The sequence below is a fragment of the Rhinolophus sinicus genome, chromosome X (genome assembly GCF_036562045.2).
Source record: "Rhinolophus sinicus isolate RSC01 chromosome X, ASM3656204v1, whole genome shotgun sequence".
NCBI lineage: Eukaryota > Metazoa > Chordata > Mammalia > Chiroptera > Rhinolophidae > Rhinolophus > Rhinolophus sinicus.
In genome coordinates, this window is record NC_133768.1 from 100855832 (window position 1) to 100878646 (window position 22815).

Sequence of the window (22815 nt, forward strand, 5' to 3'; positions counted from 1 at the left end):
TCGCACAGACAGGCGGCCGACGGGTAGCAGGCAGCACTGTTCCCAGCGCTCCCGGCTGCAGCAGCTTCAGCTGCCCGCAGCGCCACCACGGTGCGCCCAGATGGGGAGTGGAAGAGACTGGAGGCACTCGCGGGGCAACAATTCCACGAGGAAGGAAGGAAAGTGGTGCTAACCCAGAATCCCCCCTCCAAAGAGGCCCCGGTACCCCCCCTTTCTCGCCCGGGGGTCGCAGAGGTCATGGGCAGTTTAGGCTCCAGGAGGAGACCGGGAGCCGCTGAAGGGCGGCGCGCACGCGAGGGGAGCAAGGGAAAACAAGGGAAGGGAAGCAGGCGGACTCGGCGGGAGGGCTTACCCTTAGAAGCATCTTTCTCCTCTTTGGGCTTGGTCACCTTTCCACTCATAGATCCCAGCTTGCTTGACAAGGTTCGCCCAGGAGACGGAAGTCCTCGCCGAGCGGGCCGGACTTGAGAGAGTGCTTAGGGCGGCAAGACGTGACCGCAAGCTTCCCTCGGTGTGGGTCGGAGCGGAATCTGCTTTTCCCCACCGCTGCCGCCGCCGCCGCTGGCTGCGAGAGAGTGGGGAAGAAAGGGGTGAAGGAGGAGCCGCTGCCGCCGCCGCGATCCCCAGCGGCGGGCCGCGGGAGGAGCCGATTGCCAGTCTCAAGAAGTGGAGACAAAGCGGCGCGGCGCTCCCTCCGCGCCCCTCGCCCGCCACTCCTGCTTGCTCGCGGGCCTGCCCAACCAGAACCGCGCTCGCAACCCCGGGTCGGCAGAGAGGGGCGACAGGGACTCCCCGGCTCCGCCGCCGGCCTCCCCCGGCTCCGTGCGGGCCGCTCTCCCGGCCGACACTGGCCGCGCCGGGAGTTGCCTGGGTGGGCTGCCCCGCGCGCTGGCGGGCTGCTTCCCCCCCTCTCACAACCCGCTGTGGGCCGCCAACTCAAATCAAAATAGAACCCCGAGGAAGGTTTTTAAGAAATCAAAACAAAGACGAAAATATTCACTTAAAAATAACGAGCCTCCCCGAAAGGGAAATGTTTGAACATGTGATGAGCAACGTGTAAGCCTGTTACACCGCAGAGCCGCGCAGCTCCTCGCCGGCGGAGAATCGAGAGGGGAGGGTCGCCTCTTTCTGTTTAATCAATTTTCAGCTTCCTATTATTTTACCAAAGGGGGGGGGCGAGTTGCTCGCAACCTTGGAGCGTGAACCGATAGCCCTTACCTGCTCTCTCCCTACACCCACACCCCCTCCGAGCTCGCCCGCTCCCTGGCTCGCGCTCTCGTTCCAAAGAACTCTCGGGTCCCGAAGCTGAGACTCAACACGGTGGCGCCTTCTATATCCACGGCAAGGTGTTGGCACGCGAGGGGGGCGGCGGCTGGTGAGGGCGGGGCGGCACACTGCCGCCGGCCCGCTGTAGTAAAGGGACAGCTCGGCAGGGGCGCGCCGACGTCAGCCTCCGGTTGGCAAAACCCCGGCAAGCCCAGCAGAGAGCCCGCAAGCTTGTCAGGCGGGCGTCCACCAGGCCCTACGGGGCACGCAGGGCCGGCGGGTGTCGCCCGAGCGGACTCACACAGTCGACCGCCAAGATTGGAGCGCTCCGCTACACCACTCCTCCCGTTACACGCTCTGCTACAATCGCTTGTAATCCCCACAGTGCTGTCCGGGCCCGCACTGCTCGCCACCTACACTTTAGGGACTCCGCTGGTGGCCACCGTCTACACTGAGCGGTGGGATCTCAGTCGGGGAGTCAGCGACTCCTCGCCTCCTCTGGCCAGCAGCTCAAGTTGAAATGGCCTGGCTCTCTGTGAGAAGGGTGCGCTGGGATCTGGATGTCACTAGGGCACAGAGTGAAACCGACCGCGGCGGTTGCCGCCTCCCACCCCCACACGCAGGCCCCTCCTCCTAAGGCCGGTAGCTCTGGTTGGCAAACCCGAGTAAAGAGTGTCCACCCCCCAGAACCGCCAACCCTAGGGAAGCGGAGTGAGGTGAAACAGGGGGCGAGTGCTAGAGAGAGATGAGTGACATCGACGTGTCGCCTGGGGCACGCTAGTCACAAAACACAAGCAAAGTCCATGAATATTTGAACTAGAAGAAAACTGTTCAGAAACTGTAACAGAGGGGGCGGACGGAGGAGAAAGAGCCGAGGAAAGGGCAGCATGTACTGGGTAGCCCTGGGGCGTCCCGGAAAACCCTTTCCGCTATGGCCCTTTCTGGGCGCGCCAATACCGAAAGCCGAACACTCTACTGAGGGACATGGGGCGGGGCGCAAGCAGGGCTCTGAGCCAGCCGTTAATCAGACCAAAGACTCCAGACTGGCAGTGGAGACGCGGCATCCACATCCAAGCAGAAAATCCGCTTCCTCTCGTCCCACCCAACCCCATCCGCTCCTTAATTCGGTTTTATTAATGGAATTAGACCAGGCGAAGAAATTATATAGATGGATTAGTCCTAGTGAATCCCAGGCGGTAACGCAATTACAAGAGCCTGCTGTGGCTATCAAGGCCAGGAGAGTGGTCTGACCCTAGCCACCAGCGTGGTTCTACAGGTCGGCAACCCTCTAAATTCAATTTGCAGCCTCTGTCCTGGGTCTGGGAGGAAATCCAGGCCTGTTTTTCTTGTAAATAATATCTAATAATCTGGAAGTTGATGACACAATGTGATTATATAACCCAAGGTTAGACTATTAATTAAAATCAGTAGTCTGAGAAAGAAGGAATTTCTCTTCAAATGATCAGAATTCAAAGGAGGTGGAGACTTCGGTGGCTTTAGAGGAAAGGTGGAGGGAAAGAGGATAAACAGTCCTTAGCTCACACCCAATAATAGTCAGTTATCAAGAATTTAGCGCCTACCCTGTGCCAAGCAGCATGCTAAATACTTTACATCATTATCTTATTTCATCTTCACAACAGGCCTAGGAAGTCTTGAGACTGTTGTTATTTTCACTTTTTTAATGTGGAAATTGAGGCTCCGAGAGGTTTACAGAAGTGCCCTGAGGTCACACAGCCAATAAATGGTGGAGCCTGGATAAAAAAAACTAGGAGAGCCAGGATAGAAACCAGCTGAGTCTCTTTTTAGACAGTGCTCTTCCATTATGTACCACATGGCCTCTCAACACTCCTGTCAGCCTCTTAAAAGGAGAGGGGAGGCACATTTTCACTGGACCTATCTGCTAATCCTAAAATCCTACGTCTTCTCAAACTACCAACTCAGCACATTCACACACACACACACACACACACACACACACACTCCTCTCTTGTGTACACATAACATTTACCTTGTCCACATTCCCCTGTAAGCAACAAGACCTTTGGGGGAAAAGGGTCAGTCTCTGTCTTGGGAGATATTAAGCACCATACTTGTGTCTATCCTGAGTGTCTCAGCTTTCCAGCCACATTAAAATTTCCAGGAAAGTTCTCTGCACAGGTCAGAAGTTCCCCACCCTCACCCCACGTGCTATCACAAATGGCACTCCAGCTGGAGGCCAGATATCACCCTGTTCCTTGAAGGATACTAATAGTTAGCATATGACTAAACCTAGGTTAGTTAATATGATTGAAGTGAGTTGAAGAGGTATCTTCAAGTATGGGAGTATTAAAGGAGTCTGCCTGTGCATGAACACCAACATGTCAAATAAAGTGTGGTTCTTCACCATAAAACATCCCGCAGAAGAAATAATCAGAAGACAAAGAAAATAGACACTACGTGCAAGAACAACATAGTGATGTATGTCCATATGGGGGCAAATCAATGACCTTGTAAGAGCATTCACATCAGAGACCGAGGATTGTGAATATTCAAGTGCCAGGATGAGCAATTTCATGTAAACGAATCTTCTGAAGACCCTGCGAGGGCAGCCTCTTTTGCGAAAGGCAAAGGGGTATTCCCCTCTTCAAAGGCCTGTGAGGTGTTTAATATGAACAGAATGTTGTTGGTACTGGCTCAGAAAAAGGCATGCTCCAGTGACCAGCCCCCAAGCTAATTAGTAATTTGGGACGGCCAGTTGGAAGATCTGACATCCCTCTGAGGGTGGTCTTTTCCCCACCACCAAAGGACTCAGTCTTAAAGCCTCTCATTAAAGCCCAACCAAGGTTGGTGCAAAAGTAATTGCTGTTTTTGCAATATTTTAACTTTTTAAACCACAATTACTTTTGCACCAACCTAATATCCCTGTAGCACTTGCGCTTCCCCACTCAGATCCTTCCGCCCCATCCCAGGAGGGTTGAAGCACCTTCACTTTTCAGTCTAGCAATTCGCACTACCAGATCACTTGACTTTTCTCTGCTTTGTCACCAGGGTAAAATGGTCCCATCCATCCTGTCTCTCGTCCCTCTATGGGACAGAACTCCAAACATCTACTAAAATGTGGGCACAGGAGTTATCCTGTGTAGTCTAGTAACTCAGTCCTGGAATTAAAGCAATAGTCTACAAAAAAAAAAAAAAAAAAAAAAAATGCCCTATGGCCATGCCTCTAAGGAGAGCTGGGTTGTTTTCCGAAGTAAGGGGCAGAAGCTTGAATCTTTGGTAGGAAAGTGGAAAAGGTCCCAAGAGTCTCATCCTCGTGGGCCTATCACCTACCTGGTGTCTATTTCATGCCAGACCCCAAAATGCCTCTGGATTCCATCTTTGCTCATCCCCTAGCAGATCTGAGCAGTGTTTCTGGGCAAAAAGCCACGAAGTTTCATTGTCTGTGCTAGAGCTTAAGGTTGGGATGAGTGGGAGCACAGAGGACAAATATACTTCAGGCTTTTTCCTGGCAGGTTTGGACTGGTTGAGTGTAGAGACATTGTCATCAGGCAAGACCAAATTAGATGTTTTAGTGACAAGACCACTGCTCACTGGACTGACTGATTTTCATTGTGGAAAAAACCTTCAGAGCAGAAAGCTGGTTGAAAAGGAGACAGCCTGGTATAACTTACACTGCCAGCCAGGGTACTTGAGATCAAGAAAGACTCACTGGACCAGGATTGGAGAGTTGGAAGTCACTTTAATTTTAAACTCATGTTTCAGAAATTTCAACTCTGAGATCCAAATACTAGAGCTTCGCAAGGATTCATTTCTGATTCAAACGGAATCTCAGGTGAGTTGGTGGATTTCTGTGACATAAGAGTTGGGTAAGATAATCTCCAAAGATGATGACTGTGACAGTTTTAAAACACGGCCATTAAGAGTCTGGCACTAGGTCCTCTCCCAGTGACTCTGGATGGCCTTGTAACTGCTTCAATCTATAGAGTATGGTGGAAGTAATACTGAGTTGGTTTTAATCTAGGTTAGAAAAGGCCATGCAGCTTCTGCCTGGCCCTCTTGAGGCATTTGTTTGGGGAAAGCCAGCCACCATGCACCAGGTCTACCTAGCCATGAGGGAGAGTTCACATCTAGGCTCTCCAGCTGACAGTGCTCACTGAGCTCAGGGACAAAAGCCAGCGTTGACTGTCAGCCAAGCAAGAGACCCATCTCAGATGTCCAGCCCAATCAAACCAGCAGAAGACTGTGGCCCTCTAACCTTGTGACAGACTCCATCGGTGGAGAACTAGTCAGTGGTCCTTTCTTAAATTCCTGACCCATAAAATGAAATGGATGTTTTTAGCTGCTATATTGTAGGGTAATAAGCTATGCAGTAATAGTAAGTGGAATAGTGACCATCAATTTCTCCTCATCCTGTATGCATATGCCACTCCACCCTCTAGATAATGTCCCTTTGGATCCAGGCTGGCCTCATCACTTGTGTGTATACACACACAACAGAATGTGGCTGAAGCGATGCTATGCCAATTCCAAGCCTAGCCTTTAAAAGATTTAGCAGCTCCACTTCACTTCTGGGGAAAGTAAATGAGCATTTAAGAAGGCAGACACCGGTTAGCTCAGTGGGTTAGAGCGAGGTGCCGGTAGCACCAAGGTTGCCGGTTCAATTCCCACATGGGCCACTGTGAGCTGCGCCCTCCTTAAAATAAATAAATAAATAAATAAATAAATAAATAAATAAATAAATAATAAAATAAAATAAAATCAGTAGGCAGACACCCTAAGACGTGTGGTGTGTGGAAGCCCAAGCAGGCTATACGGGAGACCCGGTGAAGGAGAACTGAAGAACCCAGCTGACGGCAAGAACCAAGGCTTCAGAGACATATTACCCAAGAAATGCCATCACAGACAGCTCCCAGCCATTCAAGATGTGAGGTTCTAGACTTCATGGAGCAGAGAAGAGTCAGACTTCTTGTACCCTGTCTAAATTCTAGACCCGCAAAATGATTTTTTTCAGCCACTTGGTTTGGGGGTGATTTGTTATACACACCAATAGATAACTGAAATGAGAATACTAGAATAACTTTTGGAACCAGCCATGTCTGTTTCTTGGTCTTCCTTAGATCAGAATGGGTCTTAAGAGTGGGGGAAAGTTATGGCAGAGAAATGTTAATGATTTATTCAAAAACAGCTTAACACTGAGATCTTCCCAAACTAAACCAAACATATATGTGATTTTCTGCCTCCGGTGAAATTAAACATTTGGAACATTATAAAGTGATGTTGGGCTGTGTATCAGGAATGAATAACTTTCAATGTTTTGCCACTTTCATCTCGTGAAGGAGGAAACAATGAGCTAGAGCTTGTTCAAGGATCTACCCTACTTCCCAAACAAGGAACATGACTGGACAGCACACACACTCTACCCAGAATCCCTATCACTTCACAACATTCAAAAGCTTTTGTGTCTGGAAGCATGGGTAATCAAAAGAACGCGTCCTTTTCTTCACAGCATGCTCCCGATTTTCTCTACGTCAGAAACAGAGGACACTGGCATTGTCTGTCCCAGTAAATAACACACAAAAGACTATGGCCTAGGTCAGTTTCCACAGGATTTTCACATCCTGCTCTTGCCTCCATTCTAGTGGTTATACTGACAATGCTGACAGAAAACACTTCAGGCAGAAAACTTTTATTTTTTGAAAAATTCTTGAATCCAGTAGTAAGTTGCTAGCACAGTCTCATTTGCCCTTATCTTGAATGCTCAATGAGATTATAAACTCCTAGATGACAAGCAATGGTTTAAAGTCTTCTAAGACTAAGTCCCACACCCACTCCACGGCTTCCATAGTGCCCAGCATATCAAAGCCACAGTAAATTGCCTCATCATTCTAACGCTATTTATTTAATTTACTGGGTTTCTTGCTCTGCATTCAATATTTATCCAGATTATGCCATTGTATACCAAAGTAGCACTCTGAGTAAGTGGCTATGAGTATCTCCGTTTTCCAGATGAAAAAATTTAAGAGGTGAAATAACTTACCCAAGATCTCACTAAAAAGGAACACCCAGGACTGAGACTCAGGTCAGGTAGACCTGCTTCCAAATCCCTGCTCTTTCCACTATATGACACTGCATATTTTGTAAATGTTATGGTATAATTAGTGCCGCTAAAATTTCTCCAAAGATAAAGCCAAGCATTAGAGCAAGAGCAGACATCTCAGGGCTTATTGCGCTTTCATTCGTTTCGTTTTCTGTCAACACCTGACCACCTCCCCGAGCACCCCGCCCCACCATGTGGTAGATATGGATGGGCACTATCCAGATTCCCCGTCCAGAAAGGGCTTACTGCCCAGCTGTGGCGACTGAGGTCAGTGCCAGCTTCCAGCAGTCACCTCCTTCACGGTCTCTGTCTCAGTTGGAGAACCCTGACCTCACCCGAGGTCACCTCCCTGGAACAGCCCACATCCAGGGACTGAGCCAGGCCTGGCCAAATTGGAGCAATGCAGGCTTTCTGACAGACACTCCTCACTCCACAGCTCCCTGGTTGGCCAAGGCTTTCTCGGGCCAGCTTCTCAGTTTAACTTCTGCCTTGGCCCAATCCTGCCTCCTCCCGCATCCTTTCTCAGTTGCTGACCCCTCATGAACGTCTCCACCACAAACTCCATCTGCTTTCAGAGATCCCACCTGTGACTCCTCTCTTTCTTTTCTCTCCAACATGTCTTCTTGCTCAGACTTTTGGGAACTAAGAGATTCTGGGAATCTTCCTCTTCCTCTGGTGGTTTAAGTCATCAAAGTGTTATTAGTGCCGTTGACCTCACACTTCCCTGTCTTCTTGGGAAATTTCATGGAACTTTCTTTGGAGTACCAGGGTGTGAGGGCTATATTTACACCTGCCATAGAGCACTAATACCCAGCTGATATTGATATGACTTCCATTTTAGGGAAAGAAGAATCACTTGAAGATGTTTTAAAAATACCAAGTTGAGTTTCTAGTGATGAGACACTTGAACCTGCAATTTTCTGGACATGAAACTGTTTGTACCCCAGTGGCTGTGATTTAACCTGTTGCAGAATGCATAAGCACCTGGAATCGTTGGAGTGACTGTACCCATAGCACTGTTGGTGTCCCCATACCTGCCAGAATGCGGCTAACTGGTTTCCTCTAAGGAACACCCCGACTCATTTTCCCACTTCTGGAATTCTTTATTATTCTTCGTTCCACTCCTGCCAGTGTAACTTCCAGTGCAGTTTCCCTTTTCATGTTCTCATCCCCTCACCCGCTACTGGGGTCGAGCATGACTGTTCCCTATTACTTCCACACCCCCATATTGATTCCACTCTGTGATATAAAGCCTCCCTATTCTCTACATCACCCTGCCTGCAAGGTCAGGATTTACTGTTGTCTGCTTCTGGGGAGAGCATCTCAAATAAGTGATAAGACATTTGCGTCCATGCTGCTAGACCAGCAAAAGAGGAGCCCCTTTGAGGTTCCCCACTTGCTATGGAAGGATAAGAAGCAACAGCATAATTTTTCTCCTCTGTAGGCATGCTCTAGAAGCACTGCCAAGGCAGCAAGACAAATGACAAAAAAATGTGGCAGGCAATTAATATATAGTGCTTTGTACAAACTGTCATTTCATTCTTGTAACTGTCCGAAAAGTGAGATATTGTCACCCTTCATTTATAAATAATGAAAAGGGCTGAGAAAAAGCATTTACCTGCTCAGGTCTCCACAGCTAGTGATAGCACTACCAAGATGTGAACCCAGGTCTTTCTGTTGCAAAAACCTGTACACTTTGCACCGCCAGATGGTAACAGTCAAGAAGGCTTACGTACCAGTCTTGGCACTGGTTGGCATGGGCCAGATGATTCTGGAAGAACACATGACTTGTGCGTAAGTGATGTTCTGGCTTTTGTGTTACTCAAGAAGACATATCTGAGAGCCACATCAAAGCATGCCAGTCAAGAGAGCCATGGCTTTGGAACCCAGGATCCAACAGTCCTCTCCAGAGGCCTCTTTAGCTACACTCACAATTCTACACTTCTAGCCTTTGTACAGTGCTAGATTGTCTGCTTTCAGCTCAGCTACTGCTGCAACTTCCGACCAAGGCCAGGAACTACATTACCCATAAGCCTCTTCCCTATGTGGCTTCAGGTTAGAGTATGCCACTTAGAGAAACTCACTGAGTACTTGGAAGGTGGGAGTGAAGTAGAAGTCACTATTCTCAGGAGGTTCTGACCATCAGACAGTGTGGCTTCACAGAGTTCTCTCTGAGCTACCACTTCCTGGTCACCTTTTACAGGTAGACCAGGTAACTTCCCAGAATTCCTGAGTTCCGCACAGCTTCCAAAGCTTCCACTTGAAGTTATTAGAGACATTTCTCTGATATTCTGGTATGAACCTTTTGGACGTTGACTCTTCTAGCTCCTTCCAATTTGTATGAGCCAAGTTTGTACATGAAAAACCCTTTTTTGGAAATATTTTAGTAACTCTATTTTGATAACTATATCTAGACTGATACAGGTCCCACCTGCCCTGAACCTCACCACCAGTCCTATATCGTTATAAAGTGATTGCCTGGGAAGTCATGGAACTCAGGTCAACTCATAAAAAGGCCTCTTTTCTTTTCCTTCATAAGACACAGAAGATTCGGGGAAGATGATAACCTAAGCATAGTTGTTTCTCATTCCCAACTGCAGGCGGCTTGCCTGTCCTCAGCCAAATAGCTATAAAGGCCTATGGAGAAGAGCTGGATGTTAGGGAGGTCCTGGACATTGGGGAAGTCTCCGCAAAAAGAAGTGTTCTAGAGCTTTCTCTTGAGTGCTGAGCAAAGCCTGGAACCAGCACCAGAAAGGCCCAGAACAAAAAGACTATGAGGTTGGAAAAATAGTATCGAACCATGTTCTTGGTCTCTTATGCCTCCAAGGAGCCAAGAAAGAAAAAAACTAAAGCAGAAGATTAGGTCAATGTAGAGAAGGACTAGGAGAGGAGACCTGGGAAGAGGAAGGTACCTTCAGGTACTTCATTTCCCACCATTTGAGAGTCTACCAACGCATGGAGAGCTCTCGGAAATCCCTTCCACCATGAGCGGACCCTGATGGGTTGACAACGGAATAGTTTATAACCATCTGTGTGGGTCTGGCAACCAGCATCCAGAGGAAGGTTGATGAAGGAATGCACACCTAAAGAAAATAACTGGTGGGGCGGAGACACATGACAACATGAACAAAAACAGTGATAACAACACAAAATAGGAGCACATGTGCAGCATAAAAAGAGAATTTCTGGATCTAAAAAATGTGATTCACCGAAGGAAGAGTTCAGAAGATGAAACGAAGAAGAGGATGGCTCACTGCTGATACCCAAAAGAAGGAAGAGACAGAGGAAAGGCAGTCCTTTTCTAAAAATACACCAAAAAAGAGCTTTTCTGAGCGAACAGCTATAAAATTTGAATAAATAAAAGATGAAAACGTAACGGTTTAGCAATTAAGAAATACACTACTAGAACACCATTTGGTCAAATGCAAAATTACAAACAATGTAGAAAGCAATTAAAAAGAAAAGAACACTTTATTCAAAACCCTATCTTGTACAGTGGGTACTGTAGTCAGAAAAGTGCTTAAATGTCTTCACTATTAACAAACAAAGATGAAAAGATAAAAGAAACTTAATATTTGTCTTAAGATAGATATCTGGTGAAGAACCACAAATTACACTAAAAAGAACTAGGAAAAGGCTTTAACAACAAAAACAATGGAATTAAGAAAATAGCCAAAAATTGTTCTTTGAGAAGACTAATAAACAGATAACCCTCTAGCAAGTCTGATTGAGGAAAAAGAAAGAATAAATATTGATAAGACAAGAAGTGAAAAAGTAAACACAAAAGATTTAAATAATTATGAAATGTTATTACATTAAAATGTACAGCAGGAAACTTGAAAACCTAGAGAAAAAGAATGATTTTTTTAGAAACCAAAATCAACCCAACAAGAAGTGTTAAAATTATCAAAAAAGAGATTGAAAAAGTGAATAAATAGCCACTGCTGAAAAACTCATCATAAGAGGTGGGTTCATCATTTTTAATTCAACTTTTTTGAAAAAACATTTTCAATATCATTTAAACTATCCCAGACCATTAAAAACTAGGAGGAGGGGGAGGAGGAGGGGAAAGGACAAGGAAGGGGACTAGGAGAAGGAGGGGGAAGGGGAACGGGAGGAGGGGGAAGGGAAAAGGGGGGCGGAGGAAAGCCCTTTAATTCTTTTTTTTTTTTCCCAAGCAATATTGGGATATAATTGACACATAACCATATGTAACTCTAGGGTATTCAATGTGATGATTTGATACACGTATGTATTGGAAAATGTTTACCAAAGTAAGGTCAATTAACGCATCTTTCACCTCACATGATTACCATTTCATTGTTGTTCAAAAAGTGAGAATATTAAACCTCTACCATCATAGCAAATATCAAGTATACAAAACAGCAGTATTAACTACAGTCACCATGCTCTACACTAGATCCCCAGAACTTACTCATCTTACAACTGAAAGGTTGTACTCATGGAACAACATCTCCCCATTTCCAACACACTTCGGGCCCTGAAAACCACCATTCTTCTCTCTGTTTCTATGAGTTGGATGTTTTTAGATTCCGCATACTAGTGACATCATACAGTATTTGCCTTTCTGTGTCTGAATTATTTCACTTAGCATAAAGCCACCGATGTCTATCCACATTGTAGCGAACGGCAGGATTTCTTTCTGTATATGACTGAATATTGTTCCAGTGTGTGTGTGTGTGTGTGTGTGTGTGTGTGTGTGTTTATCTACCATCTCTTCTTTATCCATTCATCTATCAATGGACACTTAAGTTGTTTCCATACCTTGTCTATTCTGAATAATGCTACAATGGACATATGAGGGCAGAGATTGCTTCAAGGTACTGATTTCATTTCTTTTAGACATATACCCAGAAGTGGGATTGCTGGATCATATGGAAGTTCCAATTTTAATTTTTTGAGTACCTTCCATAATGTTTTTAAAATGGCTGTGTCAATTTACATTCCAAAGAGTGCACGAGGGTTATGGTTTCTCCACATCCTCACCATCACTTTTTATCTCTTGTCTTTTTTATTATATCCACTCTGGTGGGTATGAAATGATTATTTCATTGTCATTTTGATTTGCATTTCCCTGATAATTGGGAATCTTGAGAACCTGTTAATGCACTTATTGGCCATTTGTATATCTTCTTTAGAAAAACATCTACTCAGATCCCTTGCTCACATTTTAATTAGGTTGTATATTTGTTTGGCTATTGAGTTGTATGAGTTCTTTATCTATTTTGAATATTAACTCCTGATCAGATATTTCTTATTGCAAATATTTCTTACCCATTCCATAGGTTCCCATTTCATTTTGTTGATTGTTTCTTTGGCTATGCTGAATCTTTTTAGTCTGATATAGTCCTACTTATTGACTTTGGTTTTCTTACCTATACTTTTCATGTCATATCCAGAAACTCATTGCCAAGATTGATGTCTAGGAGCTTTTTTGCTATATGTTCCCTAGGAGTTTCACAATTTCAGGACTTACAATTAAATCCTTAATCGATTTTGGGTTAATTTTTGTAAGTAGTATAAGATATGGGTCCAATTTCATTCTTCTCCATGTGGATATCCAGTTTTCCCAATACCATTTATTGAAGAGACTATCCTTTGTCGACAGAGTGTTCGTGCCCCCCTTTGTGGCCTCTCAATTCCATTCCATTGGTCTATTTTTCTGGTTTTATGCCAGTACCATGCTGTTTTGATTCCTTTAGCTTTGTAATGTAGTCTCAAATAAGGAAGTGTGAAGCCTCAGTTTTCTTCTTTCTCAAGATTACTTTGGCTATTCAAGGACTTCTGTGGTTCCATACAAACTTAGGATTGTTTTTCCTATATCTGTGAAAAATGCCATTGGACTTTTAATAAGGATCCCATTGAATCTATACGTGGCTTTGGGTAATATGGACATTTTAATAATACTAAGTCTTCTGATCCATGAACATGATCTTTCTATTTATTGGTGACTTTTTCAGTTTCTTTCAACAATGTCTTATACTTTCCAGTAAACAGATCTTTCACTTCTTTGGTTAACTTTATTCTTAAGCGTTTCATTCGTTTTGATGCTATTGTAAATGGGATTGTTTTATTTCTTTTTCAGATAGTTCATTTTTCATGTATAGAAATGCAACTGATTTTTATATGTTCATTTTGTATCCTGAACATTTACTGAATTTGCTTCTTAATTCTAACAGCTTTTTGGTGGAGTCTCTAGAATTTTCTGTATACAAGATCATGTCTTCTGCAAATGGAGACAATCTTACATCTTCCTCCTGATTTGGATGCTGTTAATGTCATTTTCTTGCCTAATTGTTCTGGCTACGTAGGACTTCCAGTAGTGTTGAATAGAAGTGGTGAGAGTGGACGTACTTACTTGTCTTGTTCCTGATCTTAGAGGAACTACCTTTAACCTTTCACCTTTGAGTGTCTCACTTGTGGGTTTGTCATGTGACCTTCATTATGTTGAGGTATATTCCTTATATACACAATTTATTGAGTTTTTGTCATGAAAGGATAATGAATTTTATCAAATACTTTTCCTACATCTATTGAGATGTTCGTTATGACTTTTCTTTCATTCTATTAACACTGAGAATCACATTTATAGAATTGTGTATGTTGAGCTATCCACGTATCCCAGGGATAAATCTCACTTGATCATTTTATATGATTCTTTTAATGGACTATTGAATTTACTTTGCTAGTGTTTTGTTGAGAATTTTTACATCTATATTTATCAGGAGTACTTATTGTTTCTTGTGGTATCTTTATCTGGCTTTGGTGTATCAAGGTAATGTTGACCTCATAAAATGAATTTGGGAGTGTTCCCTTCTCTTCATTTTTTGGAAGACTTTGAGAAGATCTGGCATTAAATATTTTTTAATGTATCATAAAATTCACCTGTGAAGTCATGTGGTCCCGAGCTTTTCTTTGTTGGGAGGTTTTTAATTACTGATTTACTCTCTTTACTTCTTACTGGTTTAGTCAGATTTTCTATTTCTTCATGATTCAGAAATGGTCGAGTATACGTTTCTAGGAATTTATCCATTTCTTCTAGGTTGTCCAACTTATTGGCATATAATAACTCATAGTATTCTTAGATGACGCTTTGTATTTCTGTGGTGTAAGTTTTGATATTTCCTCTTTCATTTATAAGTTTATTTTTTTGAGTCCTCATTCTTTTTCCTTATTAAGGATAGCTAAAAGCTTATCAATGTGTTTACCATTTTAGAAAATCAACTCTTCGTATCATTGATCTTTTCTACTCTTTTTCTATTATCCATAACATTTATTTGTGCTTTGATCTTTATTATCTCCTTCTTTCTACACATTTCAGTCTTAGTTTATTCTTGTTTTTCTGGATCCTTGAGCTGTAAAGTTAACACATCTGTGTTCTAAATATAGGTATTTATTGCTATACACTTCTCTCTTAGCACTGCTGTGAATGTATCCCATAAGTTTTGGTATGCTGTTTTTCCATTTTTGTTTTATTCAAGATATTATTGTTTTTCATTTCATTCTTGGTCCTATTGGTAATTCAGGAGTGTGTTGTTCCTTTTCCACATATCTGAAATTTTCAGTTTTCTGCCTGTCATTGATTTCTAGTTTCATACCGTTTTGTTCGCAAACGATACTGAGTATGATTTCAATAATTTTAAATTTGCAGATACTATGTGACATAACATGTGACCTATCCTGGAGAATTTTCCTTCTATATTTGAGAAGAGGGTGTATTCTGCTGTAGATGGATGATATGTTCTGCCTGCCTGTGGCTGCATGGTCTTCCCATGGGAATGCACACAGCAGGGTAAGCCAATGTTGACAGTCAGGCTGGGGACATCCATGTGCACTGTGGCAGGGACTCGACGCAGGGGAGCCCAGGGATGCAGGCCACTGACAGTAGACATGGCCAGATCCAGGTTCACTAACAGCTATGGGGCCTTTGCCATCAGTGTGCACTTCTGGAGTTACTAATATTAAGACCTTGCCACAGGTGTGCATAAGGCATTGAAGGGTGTGTATGGGGGCCAGGTTGGCAGAGTGCAAGTAAACAGCTGGAGAGTCTAGACCTGGGAGTGCACACAGCTGTGTGGTTCAGCTGTGGGGGTCTAGATTTGAGTCTTTGACTTCTGCAGCTGAAGAGTCCTGGGCCGGTTGCTGGTACAGGTGTGGGTCCAGGTCCGGGACTTGGGTAAGAGCAGGGGGAAGGGAAGAGGAAGAGACTCAGGTGGCTGGTGTCCATGAATGCAAATACCTATAGCCCAAAAACCCAGTGAAATCCACGGGGGGGCGGGGGGGGGCGGGGTTGCGATGGCATTGCTGGCTATTGATTTCTTTAGTGGCAAAAGCTGCTGGGGTCATCTGCGAAGCAGGTCAATGGGGGCACCCTTAATTCTGTTTTAGGGAACCAACCCAAACTCAATCTCTAAACCGACAAAGGAGGCAACAAAAGAGAAATCTGTGAACATTTCCGTTTTAAATATAGATGCTGAAGTGTTGAGTAAATCATTACCAAATACAATCCATTTAAATATAATCTTTAAAAAAAGTAAAATTATGGCTACATACAGTGTGTTGGATTACAGTATTGGCCCCAAATTTTCATACCTCCTTGTGTCAGGAGTTTTTTATGTGATTTAGAGTCCGTCTTATAAACATGGCATGCATCTTACTGTCTCCTAACTTTGGTATCTGCCAAATGTCTCATTTGGCTGAATAAAAAGAGGGAGATGGTTGCCACTTCCCAGCAGAGGCCTTATATATTTCCACCGTTGCTCTTGTGCTTCTCCAGTCACCTTGAGACAAGCCTGACTAACCTACTTGTCTCAGAAGAACAACAAGAGTTCCCTGGGGCAGAGCCACTCTAGCTACCACCTGAAGTAAATCAGCTTCAATAGACCAACAGACCTACAGTGACAGGCAGAGCTACTCAGCAGAGCAGAGACGAGATTGACCAGACCCCAACTAACCTGAAGAAAACAAGCAATAACAAATGATTGTTGTTTTTGAAGCCACTGAGATATTGGCTAATTTGTTTCACAGAAATTACTAACTGACATATAGGATTACATTTGGAAATGCAACAGAGGTTCAATATCAGCAAATCTATCAACATAATTCATTACATCAATAAATTAAAGAGGACAGCCACATGAATAATGTTATCAAGAAAAGCCTAAAAGTCAACTAATAATATTCAACTGTATTCCTAATGCATTTCTAAATTAAATAGGATTATAAGGAAAATATCATAAAATAATACAGACTGTTTACCAAAAACGGATGCCAAATATTATCCCAAAGGGCAAAACACTGACCTGATCAAATAAAATTTAGAAGTAGACAAGAATGCCTCCTACTCCTATTATCATTCAACATTGCCTTGGAGATTCTAGCTCATGAAACCAGACCAAAAGAAAAAAGAAAAAGATAAAAAGAACTAACATAAATATCAGAAAAGACATGTATTTCTTTGTCTACTAATGGTATATTTTTACATCTAGACAAACAACACTAGTAAAATCGGTGAAACTTATTTAGAGAATTTGGTACAGTAAAGGAAGACCATATAAAACAAATAGTGTTTCTCTATTTAAGCGATCAACACCAAGAAATGAAAATGCGAAAAATTATATTCACAATAGGGAAAAAAACCTATATAATACACAGGACTACATTTAACTAGAAAAGCATTAGGCCCATATGAAGAAAACTGCCAACAGCTTACTGAAGGACTAAAACAAAATTAAAAAAAAAAAAGAAAAACGAATAAAAAAAACATAGGACTTTCTATCATAAAATTTCAATTCTCCCCCAAATCAGTATTGCTTTTTAAAATTCCAATTTAAATTCTCAACATGATTTTTCAAGGGAAAAAGAGGGGATTTATTTATATACATCATCTTAATTCTCATATGGAAGAATAAAAGCCTTAGAATAACCATGAAAAATAAGAATAATGACAAATATCTTAACCAGACATCAGAATATAACCTAAAGTCACTATAACCAAGTCAAAACATGGTTGTGGCATAGGAATAACAGACAATTCGATCAGAGGGATAAAATAGAATACAGAATTAAATCTCATATATGAGCATTTAATTTCCCATTTTCATTTCTTGGTGCTGATCGCTTAAATAGAGAAACACTATTTGTTTTATATGGTCTTCCTTTACCGTACCAAATTCATTTCAGTGGGGAAAAATATGGATTTTTAATGAACAATATGGATGCAACTGACTATTAATTGCAAAGAATATATAATCAGACCTCTATTTTACACCAAAAACTCAATATAGTTTCTAAATAAAGACATATTTAAATATAAAAAGAATAAAAGCCTTGCAAAACAAATCTAAGAAACTGCATGAACAAACTAGGCCTGGGAAGACCCCCTTAACCAATCCTCAAAACCCAGAAGGTATAAAAGAAATTTGACTATATACAATTTTTCAAAATTTTGGCACAAGTTACAATAATTAAAATCAGTAAGACAAGAAACTGAAAACACAGCTGCACACAGAAAACAAATGAGGGGCTTATATAGCTATAATATACAAGGAGCTCTTAAAAATTGGCAAGGAAAAACATCCCATTCAAAGAATAAGCAAAGGATATAAAACACCACACTACAGAAAAGCAAATCCAAAAGGCAAACAATTTTTTTCAAAGGATGCTCAGACTCCTGAGTAGCTAGAGAAACTCAAGTTCAAGTAACAATGCGATCACACGTTCAGCCATAGAAATGATAAAATTTAAAAAGAGCAGTCAAATCAACAGAAAATAGGATTGCAGAAAGAGGTATATATCCACACATGGCTGGTGGAATCGGGCATTTGCTACATGTTTTTTAGAAAGCAATGTGGCAATATTTAATGACACTGAAACCACACACACACATACACACACACACACACACACACACACACACACACACACACTTTTAACCTACTTATTCCATTCTCGGGAATCTGTCCCAGAGTAAGGGGAAAAAAGTGCATGTAAGGGTATATATACAAAGGTGTTTATTGCAGTATTGCTTTTTAGTGACCAAAAAACAAAAAAGGAAGCAAAGTGAATATCAGCTAAAAGTCATATGGTTAGATAAATCATTCTCCATCTATACCCCGAAATTCTGTGCAGCTGCAGTTGCACAGAAATAGAGCAACTGCAGTTGACTTGTAGGTTTTTTTGAGTGAGAATCATAGTAACAATGAAAACAGCCAACGCATATGTAGCACTGTTTTAAGTGTTTTATGTGTTTTAACTCATTGAGTCCTCATAGCAATCCTATTAGATAGGTATTATTATCATTCTCATTTTGTAGATGAGGACACTGAAATCCTAAGGTCACATAACTAGTAAATGGCAAGAATTTTGTCATAAAAGACAGAAAAGTGTGAGTAACATGGAATTTCTGTAAAATAATCTATAATAAAAAAGATGGATGTATGTATATATGTGCACATATGCATGGTTTGTGTAATTATATGAGAACAGAATATGGAAGGATACATTCTAGGCTAGAAATAGTGGTTATTATATATTTTATATAATTATGTATTATATGGATATAAGTAAATTAAAAATAACTAAAGAGCCACAGCAGTTCAGTAACAGACAATTCCAGAGTCATTGCAGTTGCTGCACCAGGTGAGGTAAGGAAGGGAAGCCTGTCCCGAGTGAAGACCCTGAAGATCCCTATCACACAAGTCTCTTGCCCCGTTGGCACTGTGCTAATCCCTCCCTAACGACAGAACTACTGTATTTAGAAATGCCAAGTGCTTTCCCATCCTACCTAATCCGCAAGACTCCCTGGAACCCAGTCGTCGCTGTGCTGTAAGATTGCCCAACCACAGAAGGCTTCTCAGATCGCACTCTCGTGCATAAATCTCAGATTTAGGGGATGGGGACAGAAAGGAATTTCCTTACATGCACACCTCTTAGGGAAAATAAAGCCTAATCCATTGCAGGGTGGTTTATACTTTGTCGTGCCCACTGACACACTCCAAACTCATGCCCGAGGTGTTTACAAAGAGAAATGAACGGAGACCCTTCTGTCAAGGAGCTTGGGTTCCTGAAGGAAAGGTAAACCTTTTATATGAGGTACTCAACGAATGTTATGGTGAGTGAAGGAAATGATGATGTATAGGAATAATTCAAATAAAAGGTAGACAGTGAAGTGTTAAATTCCAGAGCTAAAACCAAATGCTATGGGAGTTGGAGTGGGGAAGCACGAACGCTTCGAGAAATAGATTTAGAAGGCGGTGACATTTGAGCTAGATGCAGTGTCTCTGAAAGCTGGTCAGCATCAGATCCTTTGAGGTGCTGCAAAACACCAGACCTGCTGAATCAGAATCTACAGAATTGAGTGAGTCCCAGGATTGGGTGTTTTAATGACACCGACCAAGTCCTTATGCACACAGAAGTACACACCGTGAGAAATGGAGATGTGAGCATGCAGAAAAGTGAGGAAGGACGCAGCGGTCAAATGCAATAACATTAGCAAAGTGCCCAGGCATGAAAACAAAATGGAAAACATGGCCAATTCAATTTCACTGGGGAAGGGGTGGTGAGAAGGAATAATGAGGAATAAGACTGGAACCGTTGATTAAGGCCAGATCAGAGAGGGTCTGGGGAATGCCAAGGGAAGAAGTTTGAACTTAATTCATTAAGATTTTTGACAGAAACAAACGAAACAAAAACAGGTGGACCTTGACTTTCACATTGCTTCCCAAATCTGGCCATGCATCAGAATTGTCGGGAGTGCTTCAAAGAATAGGCAAGTGTGGAATTTACAGGCAACATCCAGCAAATCACTTTCTCGAAAGGGTTTCAGTAAAACACATAACCAATCTGAATGCCAAACCCCTGACAACTTTCAATAAAATGTGACAACACATTTGGATGGTAAGACCAGCACCCGGTATTATTCATGCCAAATGGTAGCACAAATGCAACATGGGGGGAATTACTGAAAATGTTCTAGTTTCATCTAGCTTTGCAGCCTCATGAATGAACCTTAAAGTAATATTTGAAAGGAGAAAGTGCTAGTAGCATGTGATGCCCAATGAGCCATGGCTTCAAAATGGAAATATCTACCATGTATCCATTTTGAATTCACAGGGAAAGTTGACACAACAATTTAGGTACAGATCAAAGGATCACTCATCCCAACTCATGCTCCAGTTTCGGATTAGACCACATGACTTCCGAGGTTTGGTCTTGTCGGGTTAACATGTTAAATTTATGTTATTTGGACAGTCATCTACTCTGAAGATGGGTGAAACGGGAAAACAAAATGAAGACAGGCTATACCGTTCAAATTTCAGTCAGTAATCTAGCCTTCAATTTAAAAAAAAAAGCAAACAAAAAAATCCCAGACACAGATGATTCTGAATCTGAAGATTTGTTTCCTCCACCCATGTAATATTTTAAGATTGTCATTTTCATTTAAAGTAAGCATGTCTGTTATTATACTAGTGTCTCTTCATTTACATGAAAACACCTTAGTTTGACCTTAGTTTGGCAAGCTGGAATGCAGGCAATGCACTCTGCTTAGCAGCCCAATGCTCAAAAGTCAACTTTAAGCAAGAATGGTTAGTGTTTAACCTTCCAACAACCAAGGCAGCTTCTTTTTCTTTCAGAGGACCCCGAACCTCGCACCCAGAACTTTCTAGCTCCCTTTCAATTCCAACTCCTTCCCCAAGGCCCATTGCTATAAACAGACTAGAAAACAAAGGCGGGTCCTGACAGGAAGGAAATGGAATACCTAGCAAGTCTCTTGTGCACCCGGACTGGGTTCCCTCTTTCGCTGGGACTGCCTAAACTACAGGAATCCCTGCTCTAGGTAGCTCTGTATTACTCTCTGTTGCTGTACAGAAGAAAAAGGCAAACACAGATAAGGAGTGCCCTCAGCAAAATTCAAATTCTCAGACTTACTAGCAGGACAGGAAAAATGAGGCACCTCGAAAAAAGCACCTCCAGGTAGAAAGGTTGAGAAAGGGTGAACTTTAATATTTGAGGCATTTCTAGCTAGCTAATACCTTGGCTTTTGGGTAGGAGAGTACAAGGAAAGAAAATAATTTCCTAACATTGCTGTGGCTTGATCAATGTGTTGGGAGCATAAATTTACACTTTTCTTTCTGAGCTATGACCTGCCCTAACATATGCCTCCAAGCTGCAGGCTGAGGAAACCTGTGCCCAGGTTACCTAGAAGGTCACAATTCCACTAGTATTTCCCACAATGAGTTTGGTTTCACCTACCTTAGAAGTGGAGACAAAAAGGGCCTGGTAGTGATGAACAAGCAAGATCTCACCATGGACCAAAATCTTAAAGGGACCTGTTGTTATAAGTGCCAGCAGTCACGCGCTCCCAGTGGGAGAGGAAGCTTGGTCATATCGTCACCATGTGTTTCTGAGATTTGCAAGAGTCTGCATCTAAGCCAAAGCACCCCCAACTCCGAAAGCCCCTCCTGGTTTCAAGGACTTCAGGCAGGAAAAGCAAATAGTCCAAAATGATTGCAGGGGTCAGTGAACCCTGAGCGGTTCATATCAGACTGTTCTGAGGAGTGGTAAGTCACAGGGTCTATATTGCAGCTATTTATAGTGAAACCAAATTCCATCCCCAAGTTCTCTTGCTTCCAACTTGTTCTAAGTGCAGGAGACCAGCTGTGGTCAGATCATCTTACTGGACCAAGTCTCTGACAAGGCGAAGGAACCAAACTAGGGAGGTGGAGCGAAGAGCTGCCGACTCTTGGTGCTTTGGCTCTTAATCACTGAGTCAGACATCTCCAGAGGGAATGGCCATTCACTCCAACTGGGCACAAACTTGATAGGCTGCAGACATTAGAGGGAAAAACTGAGAAGTTGGTAGTCCTTTACCTCTCTTCCCCAATCCCTACAATCAATCTCTCACTCGTTCTCGTTCTCTCTCTCTCTCTCTCTCTCTCTCTCTCTCTCTCAATCTCTCTCTCAATCTCTCTCTCTCACACACACACACACACACACACACACGCACGCACACACGCACGCACGCACGCGCACACACCTGATTCTGCAAGCCAAACCCGGATCCTGGCCTGACTTCCTAGAAACGTCTAGAAAAGAAAGAATGTCATCATCCAAGAGCCAGGCCAGGGGTGAAATATGATGAGGACTGGTGTCTAGTCACTCAGCAGCTTAGTCATTCATTGTTCTAAGAGGTAGTTTTAATGGGGAAGAAAATTCAGGGAACATTTATTTTGGCTCCAAACCTTGACCAGAGGTGTAAATTCAGAAGAAGACAGCTCTCTGGGATTCTGAGAGTGGTAATGGCCTTCCCCAGATTCATCTATGTAAGTGTTTTTACAAACTGTGAGCCAAAACACATTACACAGTCGTGAAATCTATTTAGTGCACTGTACTCAGCATTTAAAAATGAAAGGAAATAAAACGAATCCAGTAGAGTAGAATAGGATGGAATT

The 22815-nt window shown here is 42.7% G+C and overlaps 1 protein-coding gene across 4 annotated transcripts in view; it reads right to left on the minus strand.

Annotated features, from left to right (window-relative positions):
* FGF13 (fibroblast growth factor 13) overlaps positions 1-21916 on the minus strand; it is a 514926-nt gene extending 493010 nt beyond the window's left edge. The window contains exons 1-2 of one of the 4 annotated variants that reach the window (XM_019750480.2): positions 21617-21916; positions 353-565 (exon numbers count right to left, since the gene is read on the minus strand). In XM_019750480.2, coding sequence (XP_019606039.1) covers positions 353-401 — 49 coding nt within the window. In that variant the 5' untranslated portion in view covers positions 402-565; positions 21617-21916. Of the gene's footprint in view, positions 1-352; positions 566-1218; positions 1449-1683; positions 1847-21616 lie in introns of those variants that run through there. The other 3 variants (XM_019750478.2, XM_074323637.1, XM_019750479.2) reach the window with 3 other exon arrangements.
* Between the last annotated feature and the right edge of the window lie 899 nt (positions 21917-22815).